The following is a 26477-nucleotide window of genomic DNA, read 5'->3' as shown; positions in this document are numbered from 1 at the left end:
GAGGCTGAGGCAGGAGGATCGCTTGAACCCACGAGTTGGAGACCAGCCTGGGCAACATAGAGAGATTCTGTCCCTAAAGAAATAAAAAAATCAACCAAGCCTGGTGGCACACATCTGTGGTCCCAAACTACTTGAGAGGCTGAGGTGGGAGGATCCCTTGAGCATGGGAGGTTGAGGCTGCACTGAGCCATGATGGCGTCACTGCACTCTAGCCTGGGTGACAGACCAAGACCCCATCAATCAGTCAATCAATAGGTTCCCTGGAGACTCCAGCCTGCCGCCAGCTTTGGTAACTAGTGGCCGACTGTCAGGCCTCTGAGCCCAAGCCTGCACGTGTACATCCAGATGGCCTGAAGCAAGTGAAGAATAACAAAACAAGTGAAATTGGCCAGTTCCTGCCTTAACTGATGACATTCCACCATTGTGATTTGTTCCTGCCCCACCTTAACTGAGCGATTAACCTTGTGAAATTCCTTCTCCTGGCTCAGAACCTCCCCCACTGAGCACCTTGTGACCCCCGCCCCTGCCCGTAAGAGGAAAAACCCCCTTTGACTGTAATTTTCCACTACCCATCCAAATCCTATGAAACAGCCCCACCCCTATCTCCCTTTGCTGACTCTCTTTTCGGACTCAGCCCGCCTGCACCCAGTTAAAATAAACAGCCTTATTGCTCACACAAAGCCTGTTTGGTGGTCTCTTCACACGAATGTGCGTGACACCGATCATCTCTTTGAGCATGATCATCTCTTTGAGCATCACAAGCGCGTGACACCGACCATCTTCTCTTTGAGCATCACAAGCGCGTGACACCGACCATCTTCTCTTTGAGCATTACAAGTGGTTTTATTCATTGCTGTAGCCCAAGGGCTCGAGGCTGTTTAGCACGAAGTAGACACTGGGTAATCATTTCTTGAATGAAACCCATTTTACAGATGAGGCAACTGAGGCTGAGAGAAGTTAAGATCACACAAGTGGCGGCGCTGGTCACCTTTACATTGCAATTCACTAGGAAGTGTTCAGGTTGCTTTCTGACCGCAGGGCAGATATTGGGGCTGCGGTGCCCAGTTCCAAAGGTCAAAGCTTGCTCTGCGCCCGCCAGGGAGCTGGTCTAGCAGCTGCAGTGTTAACCCGAGGCCCCGCCCCCAACGGGTGGGGCGAGACGGGGCGTAGGTGAGCGCTGCAGAGAGGCTGCGCCTTGGGCCGCCTATCGCCTGTGCGCCTGCGCGCGGCGCCCAGGGGACGGGGTCCGACTCAGAAATGGCGGCCTCCATGTTCTACGGCCGGCTGGTGGCCATCGCCACCCTTCGGAACCACCGGCCTCGGACGGCCCAGCGGGCCGCTGCTCAGGTAATGCCTTCCAGCCCGCTGTCATCTCGAGGGTCGGCAGGAGAAAGGGTGAGGTGTGAGGGGTCCCGTGGCCCGACTCGGGGTCACTTCGCCGGCAGTGACATTTTCTGGGTGCCCTGCAAGGCCCTCGGGCGACTTGCCCGGGAGTGCTGCTCGCCAGGACTACGAGCGAGCCCATGTTTGCGCCGCTCTGCCTCAGCCCTTAGTCCGCGAGGATCCCCGGCGGCCTGGCCGTGGCTGCTCCTGCAGTTTCTGAGGGATGGGCGGGAGCAGGTGGGCTCTGAGTGGAGGTGAGGGGTCAGGACAGTTTCTGCTGCCATTCCGGTGTCTGGCACGGTGGGCTGAGACTTGCGCGGCCCCTCTTTGGGCAGGGGGGAATGCCCTTCAAATATACTTTTGTGTTTCTTGAGAGCTGTCATAGGTGGGAATGTCAGAGGACCAGCGGTGCTTACTGACTTGCCTTTTGTGGGGCAAGATAGGGAAGTTTCCCCTCTCCTCCAAGTAGTTGTATGCTCTTCTACTTGTTAATAGCAGTAATAAGATTATGTTTTCTACCTAACCAGTTGGAGAGGTAAGAAAATAATCTTTTGTATAGGCTTATTTCTGGATAGGCTATAGCATAATAGTTACTGGCTTTGTTTTGAATATTTGATGTGTGCCAGGTAATGTGCTAAGCGCTTTACGTGTAGTCTCTCAGGTTTTTCAGTAACTGTGAGGAAGTCATTCAATACCTGCATCATTGTTGAACATATTATGGCTAAGAGAACAAGTAATTTGGACTAGGTCATATAGGAGGTAAGATCAAAGCTCAGATTTAATCCCAGAGCTGTCTGGTTCTAAAGCCATGTACTTGAGTAGGCTCCACAACTTCGAAGACAAACATCTTCCTTCCAACTTTGACAACAAAAAACCGTGGAAGGGCATTACTGGTGTCCTAAGTCAATTCCAGAGTTTTGGGTTTTTATCTGAAGTAACTCTTCATACATGTCATAGTATGAATTGATTTAGGGCCCTCCGGCCCCTACCTTTTTTTTTTTTTTTTTATTTTAATTGAAGTTGGTCATACTTTCAGCCTAGGGGTAGTGAGTTCTGTGAGTTTGCTTCTCAATAGAAGAAATGACTTTTTGGCCTTGAACTTCCTTCTTATGAATCTTACAAGAGTGCTGTTTAGTTTTTAGAAAATGGGGAATTTAGTGACAAATACGTTTTCATTCTAGTCAAAATCTTTATCTTTTTGGAAGTTCATTTAAAAGCTTTCATTTCTTCATATGGAAATTTCCAATATTATTTTCTTTATAACAGTTGCTCTCTTCTACCCTGGTATTAAGAAATGCAGCTCTAGAGTTTGGAAGAACCTTAGTCTAACCCTTTGCTTTTGTAGATGAGGACATAGAAGTACGGAGTCTTAAGAAACTTGTTCAAGGTCACACATTTAATTTAGCAATTTGTTTTCCACATTTTTTTTTTTTTCCTTGAGACGGAGTCTTGCTCTGTCGCCCAGGCTGGAGTGCAGTGGCGTGATCTTGGCTCACTGCAAGCTCCGCCTCCCGGGTTCATGCCATTCTCCTGCCTCAGCCTCCCTAGTAGCTGGGACTACAGGCGCCTGCCACCACGTCCGGCTAATTTTTTGTATTTTTAGTAAAGACGGGGTTTCACCGTGTTAGCCAGGACAGTCTCCATCTCCTGACCTCGTGATCCGCCCGCCTCGGCCTCCCAAAGTGCTGGGATTACAAGCTTAAGCCATTGCGCCCGGCCTGTTTTAAACATTTTTTTAAGTTCTCTGACCCTCCTCCAATTTCTTGGTATCTTTAGCCTAGTGTATCTTCGTTGAAAATAGATATTTCAGCATATGTCTTTAAGAATAAGGACATTCTTCCAAATAACAATGATCATACTTAGAAATTCAACATTGCTGTAACATGAGTATATATAGTTTAGATTCAGATTTTTCTAGTTGTCCCCAAAGTGTTCTTTATAGACATTAGATTTTTTTAAAATTTAAACTGGGACCAGACCTTATGACATTTTCTCTGATCCAACTAACCAATTAGGTGCCACCTAGTGACTTATATGCTAGTGACCTAGTGCTCTTATATGTATTGCAGTTGTTTATTTACATGCCTGTGAATTCTGTGGCTGGGACCCAGGTGTCTTTATTCTTTTAGCGTCCCTAGCCCACTGTCTAGTTCATAGTCATCAAAAAGAATATTTGAGTGTATGACTATTTTTGCCAGGCTAATGCTAGTTACTCCCCTACCCACTTATTTTTATTATTATTTTGAGGTACAATTTATGTACAGTAAGATGTACAGCTTAAGTGGATAGCTAGATTAATTTTTATGTATGTATTCACCTGTGTAACCATTGTCCGCATCAAGATATACAATGTTTCCAGCTCTCAGAAGGCTCTCCTGTCTTCTCTCTTATCAATACTCCCTGACAGAAGGTACAACCAATTATGACTTCTGTCACCATAGGCTAATTTTGACTGGTTTTGAACGCTATAAAAATAAATCATGTAAGTATATATTCTTGTTTCTGGCTTCTTTCCCTCTACATTATGTTTGTGAGATTAATCCATTGATGTGTGAACCATAGCACTTTTTTTCTTTTTATTTCTCTGTAGTATACTATTATATACATATACCACTGTTTATCCATTCTCCTGTTGAGGGGCAATCAGCTAATTTCTGTTTTCTGTCTGTTATAAGAAAGCCTGCTCTAGACACTCTAGACATTTTTATGTGTGCCTTTTGATAGATGTAAGGACTAATTTCTATTGATACATACCCAGGAATGGGATTTCTGAGTCAGAAGGTGGAGGTATACCAAACAGTAGTTTGAGAGGTTGCTGGCTTTTTTTCTTCTATTCCTTTTTTTTTTTTTTTTAAACTTATTTGTTTTTTTAGACAGGGTCTTGCTCTGTTGACCAAGCTGGAGCACAATGGTGAAATCACGGCTCACTGCAGTCTCAAACTCCTGAGCTGAAGCGATCCTCCTGCCTCAGTCTCAGGAGTAGCTGGGATTATAGGTGTGAGCCACTGTGCCTAGCTTGGTTGCTGACTTTTAATATTGAAGTGACACTAAATCAAGGAATTGAGCTACCTAGATCAAATGTTACCAAGGATTTTAGCTTGCTAAATGGATCAGAAATAAGTTGCTATTATATATGATTGATTTGTAAGACTAGTAGTTCTCATAACTGTAGGGTTCTTAAGAATCAACGGAGTGACTTGTTATGAATGCAGATTTCCTTGGGCCCAGTCCAGAGATTGTAATTTCGCAGTTGAGAATGGGTCTCAGGAATCTGCAGATTACAAGCAACCCAGTTAATTTTGAGGCAAAAGCTCATGAATCTACTTTAAGAAACAGATTGTTTATATGACCTCTTTAAATTTAATTCTTATGACATTGTGTGTTTCATATGAACCATGTTTCAGTATACTGCATTCTGTATTGAGATTATGGAAATAATGTGGATAACACTTAAATGTATGATTCCATTGACCAGTCATTGGGTACAGGCTGCCAGTGGGAAGGAGGTGTGACTTTGGGGAAGTAGGCTCCAGTGAGAGGACTTGGCTGAGAGCCGTCAGCAACCAGCACTCCCAGCAGCAGCAGCTGGGGCTATGAATGCCTTGGTCCTGAATGGGGAGTGCCGGGGGGATCTGGGCAGCATACTGCAACATCCACTACAGATGAAGCCATGGTTTTGAGTATCGAGTGTATGAAAGAGTAATTGTATCAAATCATTTTATTATTACATATCTAGTGCCAGATGACTTGTTAGGTGCTGGAGGAATGGTAGAGAGAAGAAAATTGGGAAGGAATTTTGGTTTGGTGGAAAAGATGAGATTAGTTTTAGATCCGCTGAGTTTGGCATTGAGGTAGAACTGCCCTGTAGATCATTGGAGATATGGTAGTAAAGCCGAAATCTAAAATAAGGAATAGAGACAATGACGAAATAATGAAAATGACAGTGGTAACAGTGATATTTAGCTGATAGGCTAGCTTTTAGTTTATGCTGTAATTCAGGTACTCTGAATATTGTACTTTGCTAATGTAATATAACAGTTTTGTTATAGTTATGAAGAACCAAGTAGTTAACAAGACTGACTGCCAAATCACTGTCATATATAACTATGTCCCCAATCTTTCTAGGTTCTGGGAAGTTCTGGATTGTTTAATAACCATGGACTCCAAGTACAGCAGCAACAGCAAAGGAATCTCTCACTACATGAATACATGAGTATGGAATTATTGCAAGAAGCTGGTGTCTCCGTTCCCAAAGGATATGTGGCAAAGTCACCAGATGAAGCTTATGCAATTGCCAAAAAATTAGGTACTAAATTAAGAAAAACTTTTGCCACCTTGACATGAGAGCTCTGAGAAGATTTGAAGTTTATTTTTGGTTTGATAACAACTTTTAGCTTTTTTTTAAATACATCTTCTTTTCTTAAAATAGAAGGTAGAACTTTATTATTATTGAAATTCTAAAATTATTATTATTATTATGAGCTCCCATAGTGCCAGTGACGTGGGAGTCACTTACATTGGCATTAGGAAGCTGAAGTCCTGTTTTTAGTTGGAATATAATTATGGGAAAGGGAATTCTACTACTACTACTCTAACTACTCTGGAGCTTAAAGGATGGCAGTTGTGATAATTCTACAGGGAAATGGTGAAGGAAAATCTTAGCTGTTTATGTGCTTATAAGGAGAGGTCCGTGCTTCCCCCTCCATTTTTTTGTCATGAAAAATATGGAACCAAAGGGGAAGAAAAAGTAGATTGCTAGAATGTAAACTCCACGAGAGCAGAGTTTCTTTTTCTTTTCCTTTTTTTTTTTTGAGAAGGAGTTTCATTCTTATCGCCCAGGTTGGAGTGCATTGGTGCAATCCTGGCTCACTGCAACCTCCGCTTCCCGGGTTCAAGGGATTCTCCTGCCTCAGCCTCCCGAGTACCTGGTATTACAGGCACCCACCACCATGTCCAGCTAATTTTTTTGAATTTTTAGTAGAGACGGGTTTTCACTATGTTGGCCAGGCTGGTCTCGAACTCCTGACCTTGTGATCTGCCCACCTCAGCCTCCCAAAGTGCTGGGATTACAGGTGTGAGCCACCACGCCCAGTCCGAGTTTCTTTTTCTTATTTGTTCACTGATATATCCCAAAATCTTAGAAGAATGCCTGACACTTAGGTAATCAATAAATACTAAATTAATAAATATTAAATGAATTTAATAGTTACCCATGTTTATTAGCAGATTCCTTTATTGAAACAGAAGACTTAATAGCTTTTGTCAATTTGAATTAATCTCTTAATCAAAAAATAATTTTTGATTTCAGAAAATAAGCTTACATTTTTAAAGATTTAGCATGAAAACATAATGAGCTGATGTACTAGCTATACACTGCAGTTTCTTTTTGGCAGTATTTTAAATCCCACCAATTTTACATAGATTAGCATAAATAATCTCTCTTCTATGTACATTTAATTAATATGGCTTTAAATATGATTTGGTGAATACTTTGCTTTTATATTTTTTAAGAAAGATAAGGAACATTTTCGAAGTGTTTGAAATTTTAAAAGTATTCATCTTGGGTAGTACTTATTTGTCTCTAGAATGGATTTTTCTTTCAAAATTAAGGATATATACAAGTTCAGAAAACTGTCATATAAGCTATGTTTTTGAATGAGATGGCCATGATTTCCTTGACTTGGAAGCATTTTTTTTCATTTATAGTTTTGTTGTTTTTATTGTTGTTAATCAGAAAAAATTATTTTAAATCATATTACAGGCAAACTTTTTATTAAGCAAAAGCTTTGTGTAAGTTCATACTAATTGTGGTGAAATTTTTGTTAATTAATGGTGACCTATAATTGGAACTTCTGCATGGTTAATGTTAATGGCCCTGATTTATATATAATTACGTCAGTAAAACTGGTTTTCCCCTTGTTTCCAGATTTCAAAATTCCAAAAAAAAATTTTTTTTAGAGATAGAGTCACTGTGTTGCCCAGGCTAGTCTGAAACTCCTGGGCTCAAGTGATCCTCCTACTTAGGCCTCTGAGTAGCTGGAACTACAGGCACATGCCACTGTGTCTGTCTATTTTTGATTATTATAATTGGTTTCTTTAACTAGTTTTCCATATATTTTCTCATTAGTGAAATTCCATTGTTTTGTCAGAAAAAATAATTTGCATAGAAACTTTTTCATAAAATGAATAGGATTAATTCAGATGCCAATCTGTTTTGATTATGCCTTATAAAAACTTAATGGTTCTTAGGTACAGAAGAAAGAAATAACATGTGCAGGATAAACTGTAACTATGAGTATTTCTGGCAAGTTCTCTGGGACCAGAACTTACAAGTAATAAGAAGCAGGTAGGCAGCTCTGATTTTGAGCCCCTTGGAACAGATACCTTGTTCATTTAGAAAGTGTGTTTTTTGTCAAAGAATATTGCAAATGATGATGATAGTGTGGGAGGGAGACTAATAATTAACAAGGAAATTTAAATCTAGAGGAGCAGAAATGCTAGTTTTTAGAAGATAAATTTAGAAACTTCTATGAAAATATGGAGGACAATTTTGCGGTTTTTTTTTTTTGAGACAGAGTCTTGTTCTGTCGCCCAGGCTGGAGTGCAGTGGCGCGATCTCAGCTCACTGCAACCTCCTTCTCCTGGGTTCAAGCAATTCTCCTGCCTCAGCCTCCTGAGTAGCTGGGATTACAGGTGCCCGCCACCATGCCCAGCTAATTTTTGTATTTTTAGTAGAGACGGGGTTTCACCATGTTGGTCAGGCTAGTCTCGAACCCCTGACCTTGTGATCCATCCGCCTCGGCCTCCCAAAGTGCTGGGATTACAGGCGTGAGCCACCACGCCCGGCCTAATTTTGTGTTTTTAGTGAGTCATTGATAACAAAAGATAATGATTATGGGATCTAGTTGCACAAAGTGTAGAATGAGGGGCCTTAGAAATACACCTGGTTTTGTTCATCTAGCTAGCAATTCCCAGTGCTGATTTTTCATTACTTCAGGGTGATTTTTGCTTTTTGAATTTCTGCAAAATTCATAAAATGCTAATTTTCATTTCATAAAAACTCTTTTTTTTTTTGAAATGGAGTTTCGCTCTTGTTGCCCAGGCTGGAGTGCAATGGCGCCATCTTGGCTCAACGCAACCTCCGCCTCCTGAGTTCAAGTAACCTCCGCCTCCTGGATTCAAGCGATTCTCCTGCCTCAGCCTCCCGAGTAGCTTGGATTATAGGCATGTGCCACCACCCCGGCTAATTTTGTATTTTTAGTAGAGACAGGGTTTCTCAATGTTGGTCAGGCTGGTCTTGAACTCTTGACCTCAGGTGATCCACCTGCCTCAGCCTCCCAAAGTGCTGGGATGACAGGCGTGAGCCACCATGCCCGGCCTTCATAAAGACTGTTAACTCAGCGCTTTACTCAACAAGTAATATAATAGAGCATAAATGCTTTACAGGTGTGCCAAACTATTGTTTCTTCCCAGTCTTGTGGTGGCAGGAGAAGTTGAGTTAGCATGGGGTTTGGGACCACTGAGCCTCTTTACCCAGTATTTCCTACCATGTGCATCATTTTCTGTTTGTGTGATGATGTGAAAAAAGTTGTGAGGCACTGTCCTGGAGGCAAGTTTTGCCTGTTGTGAATAATTGAGGTTAGGAATGGAGGAATGGTTAGAAAGAAATCTAATTCTAATATTTTAAAAGACTATATGAGTCCCCAAAATGAAGGTTGGTGAGCTTGAAGATCATGAAGTTTCTGGAATAGATTATCAAAGGGATGGTTGTTAGCACAGATAAATGTAGTAGATATTATTTGGGGTCAGTTCTGAGAGCAAATTATCTCTAACAGTTCATAGTTCAAGGAAATATGATTTTAGTAAGGATTTGGCAGAATGTTTGTTGTTTTGTTTCTGAGACAGTGTCTTGTTCTGTCACCTAGGCTGGAGTGCAGTGGTGTGATCATGACTCATTGCAGCTTCGACCTCCTAGGCTCAAGTGACTTCTCCCATCTCAGCCTGCTGAGTAGCTGGGACTATAGGTGTGCTCCACCACGCCTGGCTAATTTTTATAGTTTTTCTTGAGATGGGGTTTCACCATGTTGCCCAGGCAGGTCTCAAACTCCGGGGCTCAAGCCATCTACCCACCCTTGGCTTCCCAAAGTGCTGGGACTACAGGTGTGAGCCACTGCTTCTGGGCACAGATTTGGCAGAATTTTTATAATTTCCCTATTGACTATAGAAAGATAGTTTGGCTTCTAGTATATTTAAGGTGGAATCCCTATCTGGTTGAATAGATACATGTAAAGGGTGCTGATTAATGAATGTCAGCCTGGAGGGAGATTTCTAATGGCATATAATAGGACTTTACCTTCTTTCTTTCTTTTAAATATTTATTAGTTGGATACCTGTATACAAGGAATGCTTAAAATGTTTGTGAGTGACTAAAGGTAGGTGGGATAGTGATTGTGTTTTAGAGAGACAGTCTTGGGATCCAAAAAAGATCTTGTCTGACTAGAGCAAAGTGCCAAATGTAATAAGACTGCAGGCTCATGAGGGCAGGAGAGGTCTCACTCACTGTTGTATCTACAATGCTAGCACAGTGTCTGGTATGTAGATGAACCTGTTGAGTGAATTAATGGAATTGAATAAAATGTTTGTTTCGACCAGTTGTCCTCAGACTTCTCTTCTTATCCTTCTTCCGTTCTTGATAGTTGATGAGACTTTATTTCATGAATTTTTTTTTTTTTTTTGCTTTCGTTGTGAAGGGCTTTTTTTTTTAGAAGGAACTTTTGAAGAATCATCTTTTGCCCTTAAAGACTTTATATTCCTAAAGAAAGGAAATTGACACTTTGCGGGGAAGAGAACCTTCTGTCTTGCAAAGTGTTTTTGAAAAAATAGAGCTTCATTACTCTTACTTAATAGGTCAGTGTGTTAAGTTCCCAGTTTAATGAATAGGAATGATTGAATTTAGCTCAGTAAAGCACAGTGTACTAACTATGACCATTTTTTATATTACATTTGCACGGTTTGCAATGTAGTTCTCTACTTTGGATGTAAACAAATATTTTTTCTTTGGATATAAACAAATATTTAAAGTGCTAGAAAACCAGGAATTGACAGGTAAACAGAAACAGGTGGAATAAATAGTGGCTGCTCCCTTCCGTTTGGGCACAAACTCTCTAATTTGCCACGGTTCAGAGACTACCTGTAGTATTCTCAATAAGAACGTTATTGTTGGTTTTAAGGAAATTTCTAAGTTGTTTCTATTCGTTACCTAATAGTAGTTGTGATACACTTGTGAATAGTAGAGACAGGCTAATTGAAAAGGGTTTGTCTTATCTAAACAAGATACTTTTTCTAATCATCTCTAGTTGTAGTACTGTGCACCCAGTTTTTCCTGTTGAGAGTTTTTGTAAGACCAGTGAAAAGTCTAGATTTGTAAGAATTCTGTTCACATTTTTAAATGTTCCTTTTTTTCAACATTCAGCAAAATATTATGTGCTAGGAACTCTCCCAGACGTTTGTTAACATCTATGAATACAACAAAAATACTCTGCCCTCCTGGGCCTCTTTTCTGGTGGGGAAGCAAAACAACAAATGATATATGTAAGAGAATTACGTATGTACGAAGATGATGAATTCTATGGCGGAAAGAAGTGTAGTAGGTAAGGGGGATTGGTCACAGGTGGGCAGGTTAGTGGGGTAAGCTTCATGGGCAACATGAGATTTAAAGAGAAACTTGAAGGATCGGGGGCTTTTCCCACATGGATACCTGGAAGTATTCTAGGCAGAGGGTGTATTAGAGCCAAGTCCTGAAGGCAGGAACATGCCCAGGAATAGTGAGGGGATTAGTGCAGTTGGAACAGAGTGAGCAACAAGGAGGGCCTAGGAGATGAAAAGGGTAGAGAGTATTATAGGGTATAGAGGGTATTATAGGGTCTTCTAGGCCATTGTAAGCACTTTGGCATTTAACTGAGACTGGCATTCAGTGCGAGGTTTTAAGTAGAGGAATGGTGTGCCTGCTTTGGCTGCTGCCTTGAGAATATTCTGTGGGGGACAAAGGTCATATAGTTAAGAGATAGTGATGGTTGGGATCAGAGTCTAAACTGCAGGTGATGAGGAATGGTGAAGATTCTGGATAAATTTGAAGATGGAACCAGTATGATTTCCTGGCTGAATGGAAGTGGGGTTTGAGAAAGACAAGTTTTTTAAACACTCTCTTGGCTGACTATGCATAGGGTCATCATCTGGTTTAAATAGCATGCATTTCTGATGAAGGCTTATATCAGTAATTTTCTAAATGTTCTTTTAAAATAATTGTTAATGTGTAAACTCTAGGTTATTTTTGTTTGGTTTCAAACTCCATTTCTTACCTCATTGATTTGGTTGGTTCATCTGATTAGGTGGGAGCTTCCTGTCATTCTGCTTGATAAATGCATCGTGGAGTGACATCCTAGTTGTAGAGGACCCTACTTCAGTCTATTCAAATCCATGTTTATGGAGTAGTTGTTATATCCCAGAGACTGCCTTGTGCCTTTAGCCCTGATCTCAAAGGTTAATTATTTTGCCATAATATATAGTTGGTGCCACCCTGCCAGTATGGGCAAAATGCTATGAGAGGCAAAATGAGGAGGCTCTGAAATTCTGCCTGTCTGGTACACAGAGAATGCCTTTCTAAGAGGTATTACTCTTATTTTTTAACTGATATATAACATTTTTGGGGTACATGTTGTTTTGTTACATGCATAGAGTGTGTAATGATCAATTCAGGGCATTTAGGATACCCATCACCCAGAGCATTTACTCTTTTGAGACAGCCTTGCTCTGTCCTCCAGGCTGGAGTGCAATGGCACAATCTTGGCCCACTGCAACCTCCGCCTCCCGGGTTCAAGTGATTCTTGTGCCTCAGCCTCCCAAGTAGCTGGTTTTACAGATGTGTACCACCATGCCTGGCTAATTTTTGTATTTTTAATAGAGATGAGATTTCGCCATGTTGGCTAGTCGGGTCTCAAACTCCTGGCCTCATGTGACCTGCCTGCTTCAGCCTCTCAAAGTGCTGGGATTACAGGAGTGAGTCACCGCACCCGGCCCATTTACTCTTGATCATGAATGATGAGTACTATCTAGGCTAAACAGCGAGTTTGCTGGTTTTCCACAGCAAATTAGAAAGCAAAGGAAAAGGGATAAATAGTAATCAGTCTACCTGATAAAGAAGAAAAATTCAGTCCATTTATTTAAAAATATGCATAAGCTTTGCAAGCATAGAATTCTGAAATCTTTTGATACAGATACCTTAATAACTCCTGATAGTACTACTCATGCAGTACTGCTCAATAATGTATTTTAATAGAACTTTCTGTTAGTGGGACAGTATAAATCAGTATCAATACTGGTAATGGTGATATCCCCCAAATCATGACATATTCCTGCTATAGCGTATATAACTCAAATGTTCTCAGGACAGCAAGTTTACATGTGAATAGAGAGGGAGGGAAGGGTTAGGAAGACATGAAATTCAATTTTGTACTTTTGATATTTTCCAAAGTTCTAGATGACACTTTCCAAAGTGTCAAGGAATGGTTACATTATTTTCAGTTTACTTTAAGAAATGGTTTAATGTGGCCAGGCACGGTGGCTCACACCTGTAATCCCAGCACTTGCTCACACCTGTAATCCTAGCACTTTGGGAGGCCGAGGCAGGCAGATCACGAGGTCAGGAGATCGAGAACATCTTAGCTAACATGGTGAAACCCCGTCTCTACTAAAAATACAAAAAAATTAGCTGGGCATGGTGGCGGGTGCCTGTAGTCCCAGCTACTTGGGAGGCTGAGGCAGGAGAATGGCATGAACCTGGGAGGCGGAGCTTACAGTGAGCCCAGATCGCGCCACTGCACTCCAGCTTGGGCAACAGAGTGAGACTCTGTTTCAAAAAAAAAAAAAAAATGGTTTAATGTAAGTGACTAATTTTGAAAACTGTGGGTCTTTTAGACAGTGATTATTTTAGTGTTCTAATCTAGAAAATCTACATAAATAGAATGCCTCATTTTTGGACATTGTGAATAAATTAGGCTTGATTTAATAACACCTGTCAATATGTATGTTAAATAACAAAATACTGTGTCTGGCATGCTGCTCCATGCTTCATATTTAATAGAAGTGTTTTTCTTCTAGGTTCAAAAGATGTTGTGATAAAGGCACAGGTTTTAGCTGGTGGTAGAGGAAAAGGAACATTTGAAAGTGGCCTCAAAGGAGGAGTGAAGATAGTTTTCTCGTAAGTCATATTTTTTAAGGAAAAATCATCCTTGTTAAAGATTAAAGATTACTTATTGAATTGATGAAAATACTGAAATTGAAATATTAGATGAGATAACATTTTGGCTATTATGTGGATTTGCTTTTTCTCAACTGTAGGAAAGAAAAATTTGAGTTCTTTTTCTTATTTTAGTCCAGAAGAAGCAAAAGCTGTTTCTTCACAAATGATTGGGAAAAAATTGTTTACCAAGCAAACGGGAGAAAAGGGCAGAATATGCAATCAAGTATTGGTCTGTGAGCGAAAATATCCCAGGAGAGAATACTACTTTGCAATAGCAATGGAAAGGTCATTTCAAGTGAGTAATTGTAGACATGATACATACAGGATAAATTTATGACATTCAATTTCAAAAGTTCATTATTGTTTCTATTTATGTGGGAAAGATTTTAAAAGTGCAAACTATGTTTGTATGTCATGAGCATGATATTTATGTCATTTAAAAAACAGCTTCGTTAATGCCATAAAATTTGATACATAATATCATGATCTTAAAATTATAGGAAAAATTCTGCTGTAATAAATTTCATGGGATTCTCAAATTGTTAATTCACTAAAAGCAGCTTAAATCATCTCTGGATCATCTCCAGATTGAGAAAATAATATCTAGTATAGTAAAATATTCTAATGAAAGAGAAAGTTGCTGAACCCACTAGAAGAATGTGTATCTGTTGCCTCATCTTCTGTTTTCTCAACTTCTTGGGTTTATTTTTTTTTTTAATAGTTTCTGGTTTGTTTCACTATATGATTCAATATTTGGTAAATTGAGGGATGACATTAAGTAGCAAACAATATGGTTTTAAGGAGTATTACATTAGCACAGCTCTCCTCTCTTTATGGAACCTAAAATGTTGAACATAAAGCTTCTGGTGAAGAGAAAATGCCTTTATAGACCTGGTGCTTGGAAGAGAGCATTGATAATCATTTTATACTAGAATTATCTGTTTTTCGAGGGTATTAGGTTTTACAAGCTGAATCCGTGTGTTAACTGGCTTGTTTTTTGAAGCAACTGTGTATATTTGAAAGCCCCAGTATAGATTTGATGTAGAACATTAATTGAGTAGAATTTAGAGTAACAAAAATTTTAAGAGTCATGAAAATAATTTTCTTATGTAGAACAACTTTTTAAAAAACAGCAACTTTCTGTATTGTGATTTTTCTTACTTACAAGTAAATCTATTAATGTTTGAATGATATAAGATGTCTTTTGCAACTTTTAATTTTTATAAGGAAGTATTTCTAAAGATATAACACTAGATGGTAGTAAAAATCCACTCAGAATATAAAATTAAGAAGCATTGTTTTATTCTTAAGTGATATTCTATGTGATAGAATTTAGTTTGTAAGTTATTTTAAAAATCCCATGACAGTAACCTCATATGTTACCCAAAATTTACATAAATTATATTTTTACACATTCACTTATTTTCACTACATTTTATTTTTCTTTTCCTTGACATTACATATCAGCATCTGTCATTTTGTTAGTTATGTTTTTACTTTTTGTTATAGTAGCCAGAAACAAGGTATAAATATCTGGACGAATTGAGATAGGAGTTCTATCCATAGTAATTCATCTTTATTGTAGTAAAGGTAGGATACTGAATATGTATTATTAAAGATATGTTAAGGCATTTGGGAAAAGGATCAAATTTGAGTTCATCTTAAGAACTTGAATTTCCTGACAACTATTTAAGTCTTGTTGAGGATAAAATGTTTTTATTTTAATACATGGTTAATAATAATACATGGTTATAATTCAGGTTAAAAATACTGTAGTACCAGTAAAACTGTTTGACCGAAGACATTATAAATTATTTGATATTATCACATTAGACCAATGTAGAGTTGGTTGGTGTTACTTTTTGGGGTATAGCCATGTTTTTGGGAATCCCTGTGGATAGATAAAATTAGTCAGCTATTTAAACTACAAAGAGCACCTGTGATTGAGTTAATGTCCCATGCATGGGAATTAACTAATCATTAGAAATTGCTTTTGTTAAAATGGGGAAAGGATTTCCTATTTAATAAATAGTGCAAGGAGAACAGGCTAGCCATGCAGAAAATTGAAACTGAACCCCTTCCTGACACCATATACAAAAGTTAACTCAAGGTGGATTAAAGACTTAAATGTAAAACTCAAAACTATAAAAACTCTAGAAGGAAATCTAGGTAATACCATTCATTCAGGACATAGGTGCGGGCAAAGATTTCATGATGAAAACGCCAAAAGCAATTGCAGCAAAAGCAAAAATTGACAAATGGGATCTAATTAAGCTAAAGAGCTTCTGCACAGCAAAGGAAACTATCATCATAGTGAACACACAACCTACAGAATGGGAGTAGATTTTTGCAATCTGTCCTTCTGACAAAGGTCTAATATCCAAAGTTTATGAGAAACTTAAAACAAATTTTCAAGAAAAAAAGCAAACAACCCCATTAAAAAGAGGGCAAAGTACATGAACAGACACTTCTCAAAAAAAGACACAGGCTGGGTATGGTGGCTCACGCCTGTAATCCCAGCACTTTGGGAGGCCAAAGTGGACGAATTACCTGAGGTGAGGAGTTTGAGACCAGCATGGCCAACATGGTGAAACCCTGTCTGTACTAAAAATAAAAAAATTAGTTGGGCATGGTGGTGGGTGCCTGTAATCCCAGCTACTTGGGAGGCTGAGGCAGGAGAATGGCTTGAATCTGGGAGGTGGAGGTTGCAGTGAGCCGAGGTTGTGCTACTGCACTCCAGTCTGGGCGACAGAGCAAGATCTGTTTCAAAAAAAGAAAAAAAACCATACATATGGCCAACACACATATGATTAAAAAGCTCTTCACTGATCTTTAGAGAAAAGCAAATCAAAACCACAATGAGATACCATCTCGTGCCACTCAGGTGGCTATCATTAAAAAGTCAAAAAACAGATGCTGGTGAGGTTTTGCAGAAAAAGGAATACCTTTACAGTGTTGACGGGAATGTAAATTAGTTCAACCATTGTGGAAGACAGTGTGGCAATTCCTCAAAGACCTAGAGGCAGAAATACTATTTGATCCAGCAATCCCACTATTGGGTATATACCCAAAAGAATATAAATCATTCTGTTATAAAGATACATGCATCAGTATGTTCACTGCAGCACTGTTCACAATAGCAAAGACATGGAATCAACCTAAACATCCATTGATGATAGACTGGATACAGAAAATGTGGTACATATACACCATGGAATACTCTGCAGCCATAAAAAAGGAATGAGATTATGTCCTTTGCAGGGATATGGATGGAGTTGGAAGCCATTATCCTCAGCAAACTAATGCAGGAGCAGAAAACCAAACACTGTGTGTTTTCACTTATAAGTGGGAACTGAATGATGAGAACACATGGACACAAGGTGGGGATCAACACACACTGGGGCCTGTCGGAGTGGGGGTGGAGGGAGGGAGAGCATCAGAAAGAATAGCTAGTGAATGTTGGGCTTAATACCTGGGTGATGGGATGATCTGTACAGCACACCACCATGGCACATGTTTACCTGTGTAACAAACCTACACATCCTGGACATGTACCCCTGAACTTAAAAGTTGAAGAAAAAAAAAAAGAATAAGCAAAACTAAAACAAAACAGAAAGCAATTACTTTTATTACTGACTTGCTTTTAGGAGATGTATCATAGGTTCTACTGGTCTTTAGTACCTTTCACATCCTGATTCCGGGAGGTATCTTCTATGGGGTTGGCGTGCCAGAAAATGAATTCAAGTACGTACTCTCTGTGTGATACCTTTGTTAAATTAGATTTCCTAACATTTGCCTAGTGCCTGTTGGGTACTTTTGGTCTGAGTCAGGTCTATTTAATAAATCACATTTACTACTTTATTTTTCTGGTAAAACAACTGCAGTCTGCTGCAAATGAGTGGGACATTTTCGTATGTCAATTTTTGACTTTACCTGAAATAGTTACAAAATGTGCTTAAGAATTCTAATTTTACTTCGTTTGATTTTTTTTTAAATACACATCTTTATTTTTAATTTTAATTTTTAATTTTTTTGAGAGTCTTGCTCTGTCGCCCAGGCTGGAGTGCAGTGGCACCATCTCTGCTCACTGCAACCCCCGCCTCCCAAGTTCAAGTGATTCCCCTGCCTCAGCCTCCCGAGTAGCTGGGATTACAGGTGCATGCCACGATGCCCCGCTACAGATCTTTATTATATCATATGGCTGCTTTGTCATTTAAGCCTTTTACATTTAAGCCTATTTTAAGGCAAATTTAAAAAAATACCAACAAGAGAAGAAGAATTTAGGTTAAGAAAGTGAAAAGTAGGGCTGGGCACGGTGGCTGACACCTGTAATCCCAGCACTTTGGGAGGCTGAGGCAGGCGGATCATGATGTCAGGAGATCGAGACCATCCTGGCTAACACGGTGAAACACCATCTCTACTAAAAATAGAAAAAAACAAAAAATTAGCCGGGCGTGGTGGGGGGGCGCCTGTAGTCCCAGCTACTCGGGAGGCTGAGGCAAGAGAATGGCGTGAACTCAGGAGGCATAGCTTGCAGTGAGCCGAGATTGCACCACTGCACTCCAGCCTGTGCGACAGAGTGAGACTCTGTCAAAATAAAAAAAAAAAAAAAGAAAGTGAAAAGTAGAATTATTAATATATTTGAAATTTCAGCTACTTGCTTGAAATGAAATTGTTTTGAAAGTTTATTACTAAGATTTAAAAGTGAAGCCAAGTCATTTGAACGTGAAATAGCTATTCATTCTGCAGTGTTGACTAAATGTGGAACTATAGTCATTGTTTAACGTTTACCCATTCAAGTTGGTTCCTTTCTAATTGGTTGTGGAATTAAGACAGAGACTCCACTTTCTTCTATGTATTATTATTTCCTTTTTTTTTTCTAACTTATAACCAATTGTTGACTTAATTTTTACTTTAGTGAGAATTTAATATTAACTTTTCTCCTCAACTAGTGTTGCCTTCTCTGTGGCTTTTCATTTCTTTTACCAGTTGGTATAGAAAGAGAGTAAAACTAAAATGAAAAGAGGCTGGGTGCGGTTGCTCACACGTGTAATCCCAGCACTTTGGGAGGCCGAGGCGGGCAGATCACAAGGTCAGGAGATCGAGACCATCCTGGCCAACACGGTGAAACCCTGTCTCTACTAAAAATACAAAAAATTAGCCGGGCGTGGCGGCAGGCGCCTGTAGTCCCAGCTCCTCCGGAGGCTGAGGCAGGAGAATGGTGTGAATCCAGGAGGCGGAGCTTGCAGTGAGCCCAGATCGCACCACTGCACTCCAGCCTGGGCGACAGAGCGAGACTCCGTCTCAAAAAAAAAAAAAAGGAAAAGAAAACTAAACTAAAATGTTAGAATATTTTAAAGATTTGTTGGTCTGTACCTCTCCTGTTGAATAAAATTGTATTTTATGGTTATCTATAGATTTAATTTGTCTATATTCTATTTCAGTGTCATGACTAAAACTGAACCGCCTCTTCTTCAATCAGAATTTTTTCCTGCTCTTTAGGTCTTTGTAAAAGCTAATAATTATGAACTGCCTTGCTAGAGAGAAAACGAAGAATACCCTTTCATTTGAAATTTATAGAGGAAGTGAAAATTAGACCATCATTTCAAACATTTCTCTTTACTTAGACTTGCTAATGTTCTCTTCCTTAGCCTCAGAAGGCTCTGAATTCTTTTATTTAAAAAAAATTTTTTTTATATTGAAAGGAATTCTAATACGAAGTGCCCATAGTTTAGCCAAACTTCAGAGGCTAAGAGCATAGTCCTGCACATGATTGCCCTTACTTTAGACACCAGCCTCAATTTTGGTGGTCCCCAGGTTACCCTCATTTCTGACTAGCTAGCTACAAATTTGAGGGTTAATTCCTTAGAAGACTCACAAAGCTCAGGAAAATGTTAAACTTAGGATTACAGTTTTATTATAGCCAAAGGATATAAAAATCATAACCAGCCAACAAGGTCTTCTGGGAGGGTTCCCAAACACGAAGTTTCCACTCTTCTCAGGAATGTTTTGTCTTGCTAGTATCTTAATGTGTGGCAGTATGCAGAGTATTGCCAACCCAAAGCTCCCCAAGCTTTTGGTGTTCAGAGATTTTTTTTTTTGATTGTCAAAAATATAACAAAAAATTTACCTTACCCATTTTGAGTATGCAGTATAATAGTGCATTCTCAGAAAGAAAGAAGGAAGGAGGGAGGGAGGAAGGAAAGAGAATGTTAATTTCCCTTTTGGTAAAAGGAACAGAGTAAAACAGTTTGTGCACATTTTGTGCAACTTCTCCAGAACAGATCTCCTAATCTTTTTTCTTTTCTTTAATTTTTCCAGAACTTTTTTGTCTTGCAAAATTAAAACTATTCATTGAACAACTCCCTTTTCCTTCTCCCCCTTCCCTCCAGCCCCTGGTAATCACCATTCTACTTTGTGTTTCTAAAAGTTTGAGTATTTTAGATACCTGAAGTAGTTGTCTTTTTGTGACTGGTTTATCTCAGCATAATGTCCTCAAGGTTTATTCATGATGTAGCATACGACAAAGTTTCCTTATTTATGGCTGAGTACTATTCCATTTTATGTATATACTGCATTTTCTTTATCCATTCATCTTTTTTTTTTTTTTTTTGAGACGGGGTCTCGCTTTTTCACCCAGGCTGGAGTGCAGTGGCTCAATCTTGGCTCACTACAAGCTCCGCCTCCCGGGTTCATGCCATTCTCCTGCCTCAGCCTCTCTGAGTAGCTGGGACTACAGGTGCCTGCCACCATGCCCGACTAATTTTTTGTATTTTTAGTAGAGACGGGGTTTCACCGTCATCTCGATCTCCTGACTTCGTGATCCGCCCGCCTCAGCCTCCCAAAGTGCTGGGATTACAAGCGTGAGCCACCGTGCCCGGCCTATCCATTCATCTTTTGATGGACATTCAGATTGCTTTCATCTCTTGGCTATTGTCAGTAATGCTACAGTGAACATGGATGTTCAAATATTTCTTTGAGATCCTGTTTTCATTTCTTTTGGATGTATACCTGGAAATGGGATTACTGGATCATATGGTAATTCTATTTTTAATTTTTTTGAGAAGCTTCTATAATGTATTCCATAGCAGCTGTACCATTTTATTTAATTAATTAATTAATTTTTTTGAGACAAAGTCTAGCTGTCTCCCAGGGTGGAGTGCAGTAGTGCAGTCTCAGCTCACTGCAACCCCAGTCTCCCAGGATCAAGTGATTCTCCTCCCTCAGCCTCCTGAGTAGCTGGAATTACAGGCACCCACCACCACACCCTGCTAATTTTTTTATTTTTGTATTTTTTTGAGACGGAGTCTTGTTCTGTTGCCCAGGCTAGAGTGCAGTGGTGTGATCTTGGCTCACCACAACCTCCGCCTCCCGGGTTCAAGTGATTCTTCTGCCTCAGCCTTCCGAGTAGCTGGGACTACAGGCATGCACCACCATGCCCGGCTAGTTTTTGTATTTTTAATAGAGACAGGGTTTCACCATGTTGGCCAGCTGGTCTTGAACTCCTGACTTCAGGTGTTCTGCCTGCTTTGGCCTCCCAAAGTGCTGGGAATACAGGCATGAGCCACCGCGCCTAGCTGAGCTGTACCATTTTATATTCCAACTAATAGCAGACAAAGCTTCCAATTTTTCTGCATCCTCGCCAACATTCATTTTCTGTTTTTTTGGTAGTGGCCATCCTAAAGGGTGTGAGATTATATTTCACTGTGGTTTTTATTTGCATTTCCCCAGTGACTAGTGATATTGAGTATCTTTTCACATGCTTATAGGCCATTTGCAGATCTGCTTTGGAGAAATGTCTATTTAAGTCCTTTGCCCATCTTTAAATTTTTTTGTTTGGGTTTTTTATTTTTTATTTTTTTGGTTATTGAGTTGTAGCAGATCTTACATATTCTGAATTTCAGCTGTTAACCAGATATATGGATTGCAAATATTTTCTCTCATTTTGTAGACTGCCTTTTTACTTAGTTGATTATTTCCTTTGCTGTGAAGTTTTTAAGTTTGATATAGTTCCATTTGTCAATTTTTGCTTTTTTTCTGCCTGTGCCTTTGGTATCATATTTAAGAAATCATTGCTAAATCCAATGTCATAAACTTTTTTCTCTCTGTTTTCTTCTATGAGTTTTATAGTTTCAGGTTTTATGTTTAGGTCTTTAATCTATTTTGAGTAAATTTTTGCATATAGTAGTATATGGTAAGGGTTTAACTTCATTCTTTTGGATATCCAGTTTTTCTAGCACCGTTTGTTGAAGAGACTGTTCTTTTTGCCCTCTTGTGTAGCTTTCGCACCATTGTTGAAGATCATTTAATCATATACTTGAGGGATTATTTCTGGGTTTTCTGTTCTATTCCATTGGTCTATATGTCTGTTTTTTTATGCATTATCATGCTGTTTTGATAACTGTAACCTTGTAATATATTTTAAAAGAAGTGTGAGGCCTCTAGTTTCTTTTTTTTTTCTCAAGATTGTTTTGACTGTTCGGGGTCCTTTGAGATTCAGTATACATTTTAGTGTATTTTTCTATTTTTATAAAAAGAAACCATTGGGATTTTGATAGAGATTACATTGAATCTGTAGATTGCTTAGGGTAGTATGCACATTTTAACAATATTAAGTCTTCCGATCTGTGATCACAAGATGTCTTTCCATTTGTTTGCGTCTTTTTATTTTTTTATTTATTTTTTATTGTTTTTGAGATGGCGTCTCGCTCTGTCGCCCAGGCTGGAGTGCAGTGGCATGATCTCAGCTCACTGCAACCTCCACCTCCCGGGTTCACACCATTCTCCTGCTTCAGACTCCCGAGTAGCTGGAACTACAGGTGCCCACCACCACGCCCAGCTAATTTTTGTATTTTTAGTGGAGACGGGGCTTCACCGTGTTAGCCAGGATGGTCTTGATCTCCTGACCTCATGATCCGCCCGCCTCAGCCTCCCAAAGTGCTGGGATTACAGGCGTGAGCCACCGTGCCCAGCCTGTTTGTGTCTTCTTTAATTCCCTTCAGCAATGTTTTGTAGTTTTTGGTCCATAAGTCTTATGCCTCCTCGATTAGGCTATCCTTAAGTATTTTATTCTTTTTGATTTTAACTGGAATTATTTCCATAATTTCCTTTTCACATTGTTCACTGTTATTGTATTAAAATGCAACTTATTTTTGTTTGTTGATTTGTATTCTGCAACTTTGCTGAACTGATTTATTCTAAAATGTTTTTTTCTGTGTGTGTTTGCAGAATCTTTAGGGATTTCTACATATGACAACATCTCATCTGCAAACATAGAATTTTACCTTTCCTTTTCTCTTTGGATGCTTTTTATTTTTACCTGATTTCTCTGTCTAGGACATCTAGTGCTATGTTGAATAGAAGTGGCCAGAGTGGGCATCCTTGCTTTTTTTCTGATGTTAGAGGAAAAAAAAGCTTTCAGCTTCTCATTTTTGTGTATGATGTTGGCTGTAAGTTTTCTTTTTTATTTTTATTATTATTATACTCCTAAGTTCTGGGATACATGTGCAGAATGTGCAGGTTTGTTACATAGGTATATACATGTGCCATGGTGGTTTGCTGCACCCATCAACCTGTCATCTACATTAGGTATTTCTCCTAACGCTATCTCTGCCCTAGCCCCCCACCCCCCGACAGGCCCCAGTGTGTGATGTTCCCCTCCCTGTGTCCATGTGTTCTCATTGTTCAACTCCCACTTAATGATGAGGACATGCGGTGTTTGGTTTTCTGTTCCTATGTTAGCTTGCTGAGAATGATGGTTTCTAGCTTCATCCATATCCCTGCAAAGGACATGAACTCATCCTTTTTATGGCCGCATAGTATTCCATGGTGTGTATGTGCCACATTTTCTTTATCCAGTCTATCATTGATGGGCATTTGGGTTGATTCCAAGTCTTTGCTATTGTGAATCATGCCACAGTAAACATACATGTGCATGTGTCTTTATAGTAGAATGATTTATAATCTTTGGGTATATACTCAGTAATGGGATTGCTGGGTCAAATGATATTTCTGGTTCTAGATCCTTGAGGAATCACCACACTGTCCTCCACAATGGTGGAACTAATTTACACTCCCACCAAAAGTGTGAAAGTATTCCTATTTCTCCACATTCTCTCCAGCATCTGTTGTTTCCTGACTTTTTAGTGATCATCATTCTAACTGGCATGAGATGCTATCACACTGTGGTTTTGATTTGCATTTCTCTAATGACCAGTGATGATAAGCTTTTTTTCATATGCTTTTTGGCCGCATAAATGTCTTCTTTTGAAAAGTGCCTGTTTTTCATATGTTTTTTGGCTACATAAATGTCTTCTTTTGAAAAGTGTCTGTTCATATCCTTCTCCCACTTTTTGATGGGGTTGTTTGTTTTTTTCTTGTAAATTTGTTTAAGTTCCTTGTAGATTCTGGATATTAGCCCTTTGTCAGATGTATAGATTGCAAAAATTTTCTCCCATTCTGTAGGTTGCCTGTTCACTCTGATGATAGTTTCTTTTGCTGTCCAGAAGCTCTTTAGTTTAATTAGATCCCATTTGTCAATTTTGTCTTTTGTTGCCATTGCTTTTGGTGTTTTAGTCATGAAGTCTTTGCCCATGCCTATGTCCTGAATGGTATTGCCTAGGTTTTCTTCTAGGGTTTTTATGGTTTTAGGTCTTACATTTAAGTCTTTAATCCATCTTGAGTTAATTTTTGTATAAAGTGTTAGGAAGGGATCCAGTTTCAGTTTTCTGCATATGGCTAGCCAGTTTTCCCAACACCATTTATTAAATAGGGAATCCTTTCTTACTGCTTGTTTTTGTCAGGTTTGTCAAAGATCAGATGGTTGTAGATGTGTGGCGTTATTTCTGAGGCCTCTGTTCTGTTCCATTGGTCTATATATCTGTTTTGGTACCAGTGCCCTCCTGTTTTGTTTACTGTAGCCTTGTAGTATAGTTTGAAGTCAGGTAGTGTGATGCCTCCAGCTTTGTTCTGTTTGCTTAGGAGTGTCTTGGCTTTATGGGCCATTTTTTGGTACCGTATGAAATTTAAAGTAATTTTTCTAATTCTGTGAAGAAAGTCAGTGGTAGCTTGATGGGGATAGCATTGAATCTATAAATTACTTTGGGCAGTACGGCCATTTTCATGATATTGATTCTTCCTATCTATGAGCATGGAATGTTTTTCCCTTTGTGTCCTTTCTTATTTTCTTGAGCAGTGGTTTGTAGTTCTCTTTGAAGAGGTCCTTCACATCTCTTGTAAGTTGTATTTCTAGGTATTTTATCCTCTTTGTAGCAATTGTGAATGGGAATTCACTCATGATTTGGCTCTTGTCTATTTGTGTATAGGAATGCTTGTGATTTTTGCACATTGATTTTCAGTTTCTCATTATTGTGTATGATGTTGGCTATGAGTTTTCTTATATGGCCTTTATTATATTGAGGTTGTTTCCTTCAGTCTTTGTTGAATATTTTTATTGTGAAAGGGTATTCAATTTTGTTAAATGCCTTTTATGTATCAATTCAGATTATTGTGGTTTTTGTCCTTCATTCTGTTAATAGGATGTATTACACTGAATTTCTGTATGTTGAACCATCCTTGTATTCTAGGAGTTAAGTCCCACTTGATCATGATGTAAAGTCCCTTTAATGTGTTGTTGAATTCAGTTTGGTAGTATTTTGTTGAGTTTTTTTCATCATTATTAATCAGAGCTATTAGCTTGTAGTTTTCTTTTAATACCTTCTGATTTTGGTATCATGGTAATGCTGGCTTCATAGAGTGAGTATGGAAATTTTCTGTCCTCTTCAATTTTTTAAAAAGAGCTTGGGAAAGATTGTTTCAATTCTTTAAATGTTTGGTAGAATTTTCCAGTGAAGCCATTTGGTCCTGGGCTTCCTGTTGCTTGGAAGTTTTTGATTACTGATTCAGTATCATTACTAGTTATAGAGCTGTTCATATTTTTTATTTCTTTATGATTTTGAAGATTTTTTCTAGCAAGTTATCAATGTCTTCTAGGTTATTCAATTTGTTGATACATAATTTTTCATAGCAGTCTCAGACTCTTTCTGTGACAGTTGTAATGTCTCCTTTCACTTCTGATTTTTGTTATTTCAGTCTTTTCTTTTTTTTGTTATGGTTAAAGGGTTGTCAATTTTATTCACTTTTTCAATGAGCCAATTTGCAGTTTTGTTGAATTTTTTTCTATTCCTTGTTTCTTTTATTTCTGCTCTAATCTTTATGATTTTCTTCCTTTTGCCAACTTTGAGTTTATTCTTTTTCTAGTTTCTTGTGGTATAAATATAGGTTGAGCATCCCAAATCTGAAATTCTGAAATCCAAAATGCTATAAAATCCTAAGCTTTTTGAGCACTGACATGACACTTAAAGGAAATGCTCATTGGAGCATTTTGGAATTCAGATTTTTAGATTTGGGATGTGCAAATGGTAAGTATAATGCAAATATTTCAAAATTCAAAGAAATTCAAAATCTTCTGATCCTAAGCATTTCAGATGAGGAATACTCAACCTGTAAAAAAATCAGGAGCTGGGTGTGTTTTCTCAGTTCTGGCAAGCTGTGTCAACTTCTCTCTGGGATGTTACTCCACATTTTCTGGTACTGCCATGAGCCTGTGCACTCTCCTTTGTTCTCGGTGCCTCACAGGCATCCATAGTGTGCTGGTTCCCCATCAGCACCCATGTCAATTGAGACTGGAAACAGTCCCTTGGACAGCCCTCCAAGAAGCTGGAATGTTGAACATGTGTTCTACGCTTCTCTTTCTCTCCCAATGGAGAAGCTTCTTAATCCCAAACTATGTTAATTT

General features: G+C 39.0%; 1 protein-coding gene across 1 annotated transcript in view; it reads left to right on the top strand.

Moving 5' to 3' along the window:
- Window positions 1-1228: 1228 nt before the first annotated feature.
- The window catches only part of SUCLA2 (succinate-CoA ligase ADP-forming subunit beta), a 59528-nt gene continuing 34279 nt past the window's right edge, over window positions 1229-26477 (top strand). The window contains exons 1-4 of the mRNA XM_032150851.2: window positions 1229-1347; window positions 5509-5689; window positions 13540-13639; window positions 13814-13976. Of these exons, the coding sequence (XP_032006742.1) occupies window positions 1258-1347; window positions 5509-5689; window positions 13540-13639; window positions 13814-13976 (534 nt within the window). The 5' untranslated portion in view covers window positions 1229-1257. The remainder of the gene's footprint in view (window positions 1348-5508; window positions 5690-13539; window positions 13640-13813; window positions 13977-26477) is intronic.

Source organism: Hylobates moloch, unplaced genomic scaffold (assembly GCF_009828535.3).
Source record: "Hylobates moloch isolate HMO894 unplaced genomic scaffold, HMol_V3 SCAFFOLD_4, whole genome shotgun sequence".
NCBI classification, from domain to species: domain Eukaryota; kingdom Metazoa; phylum Chordata; class Mammalia; order Primates; family Hylobatidae; genus Hylobates; species Hylobates moloch.
The sequence above is the reverse complement of the archived record's forward strand: the minus strand, read 5'-3'. Positions and strand labels throughout refer to the sequence as shown.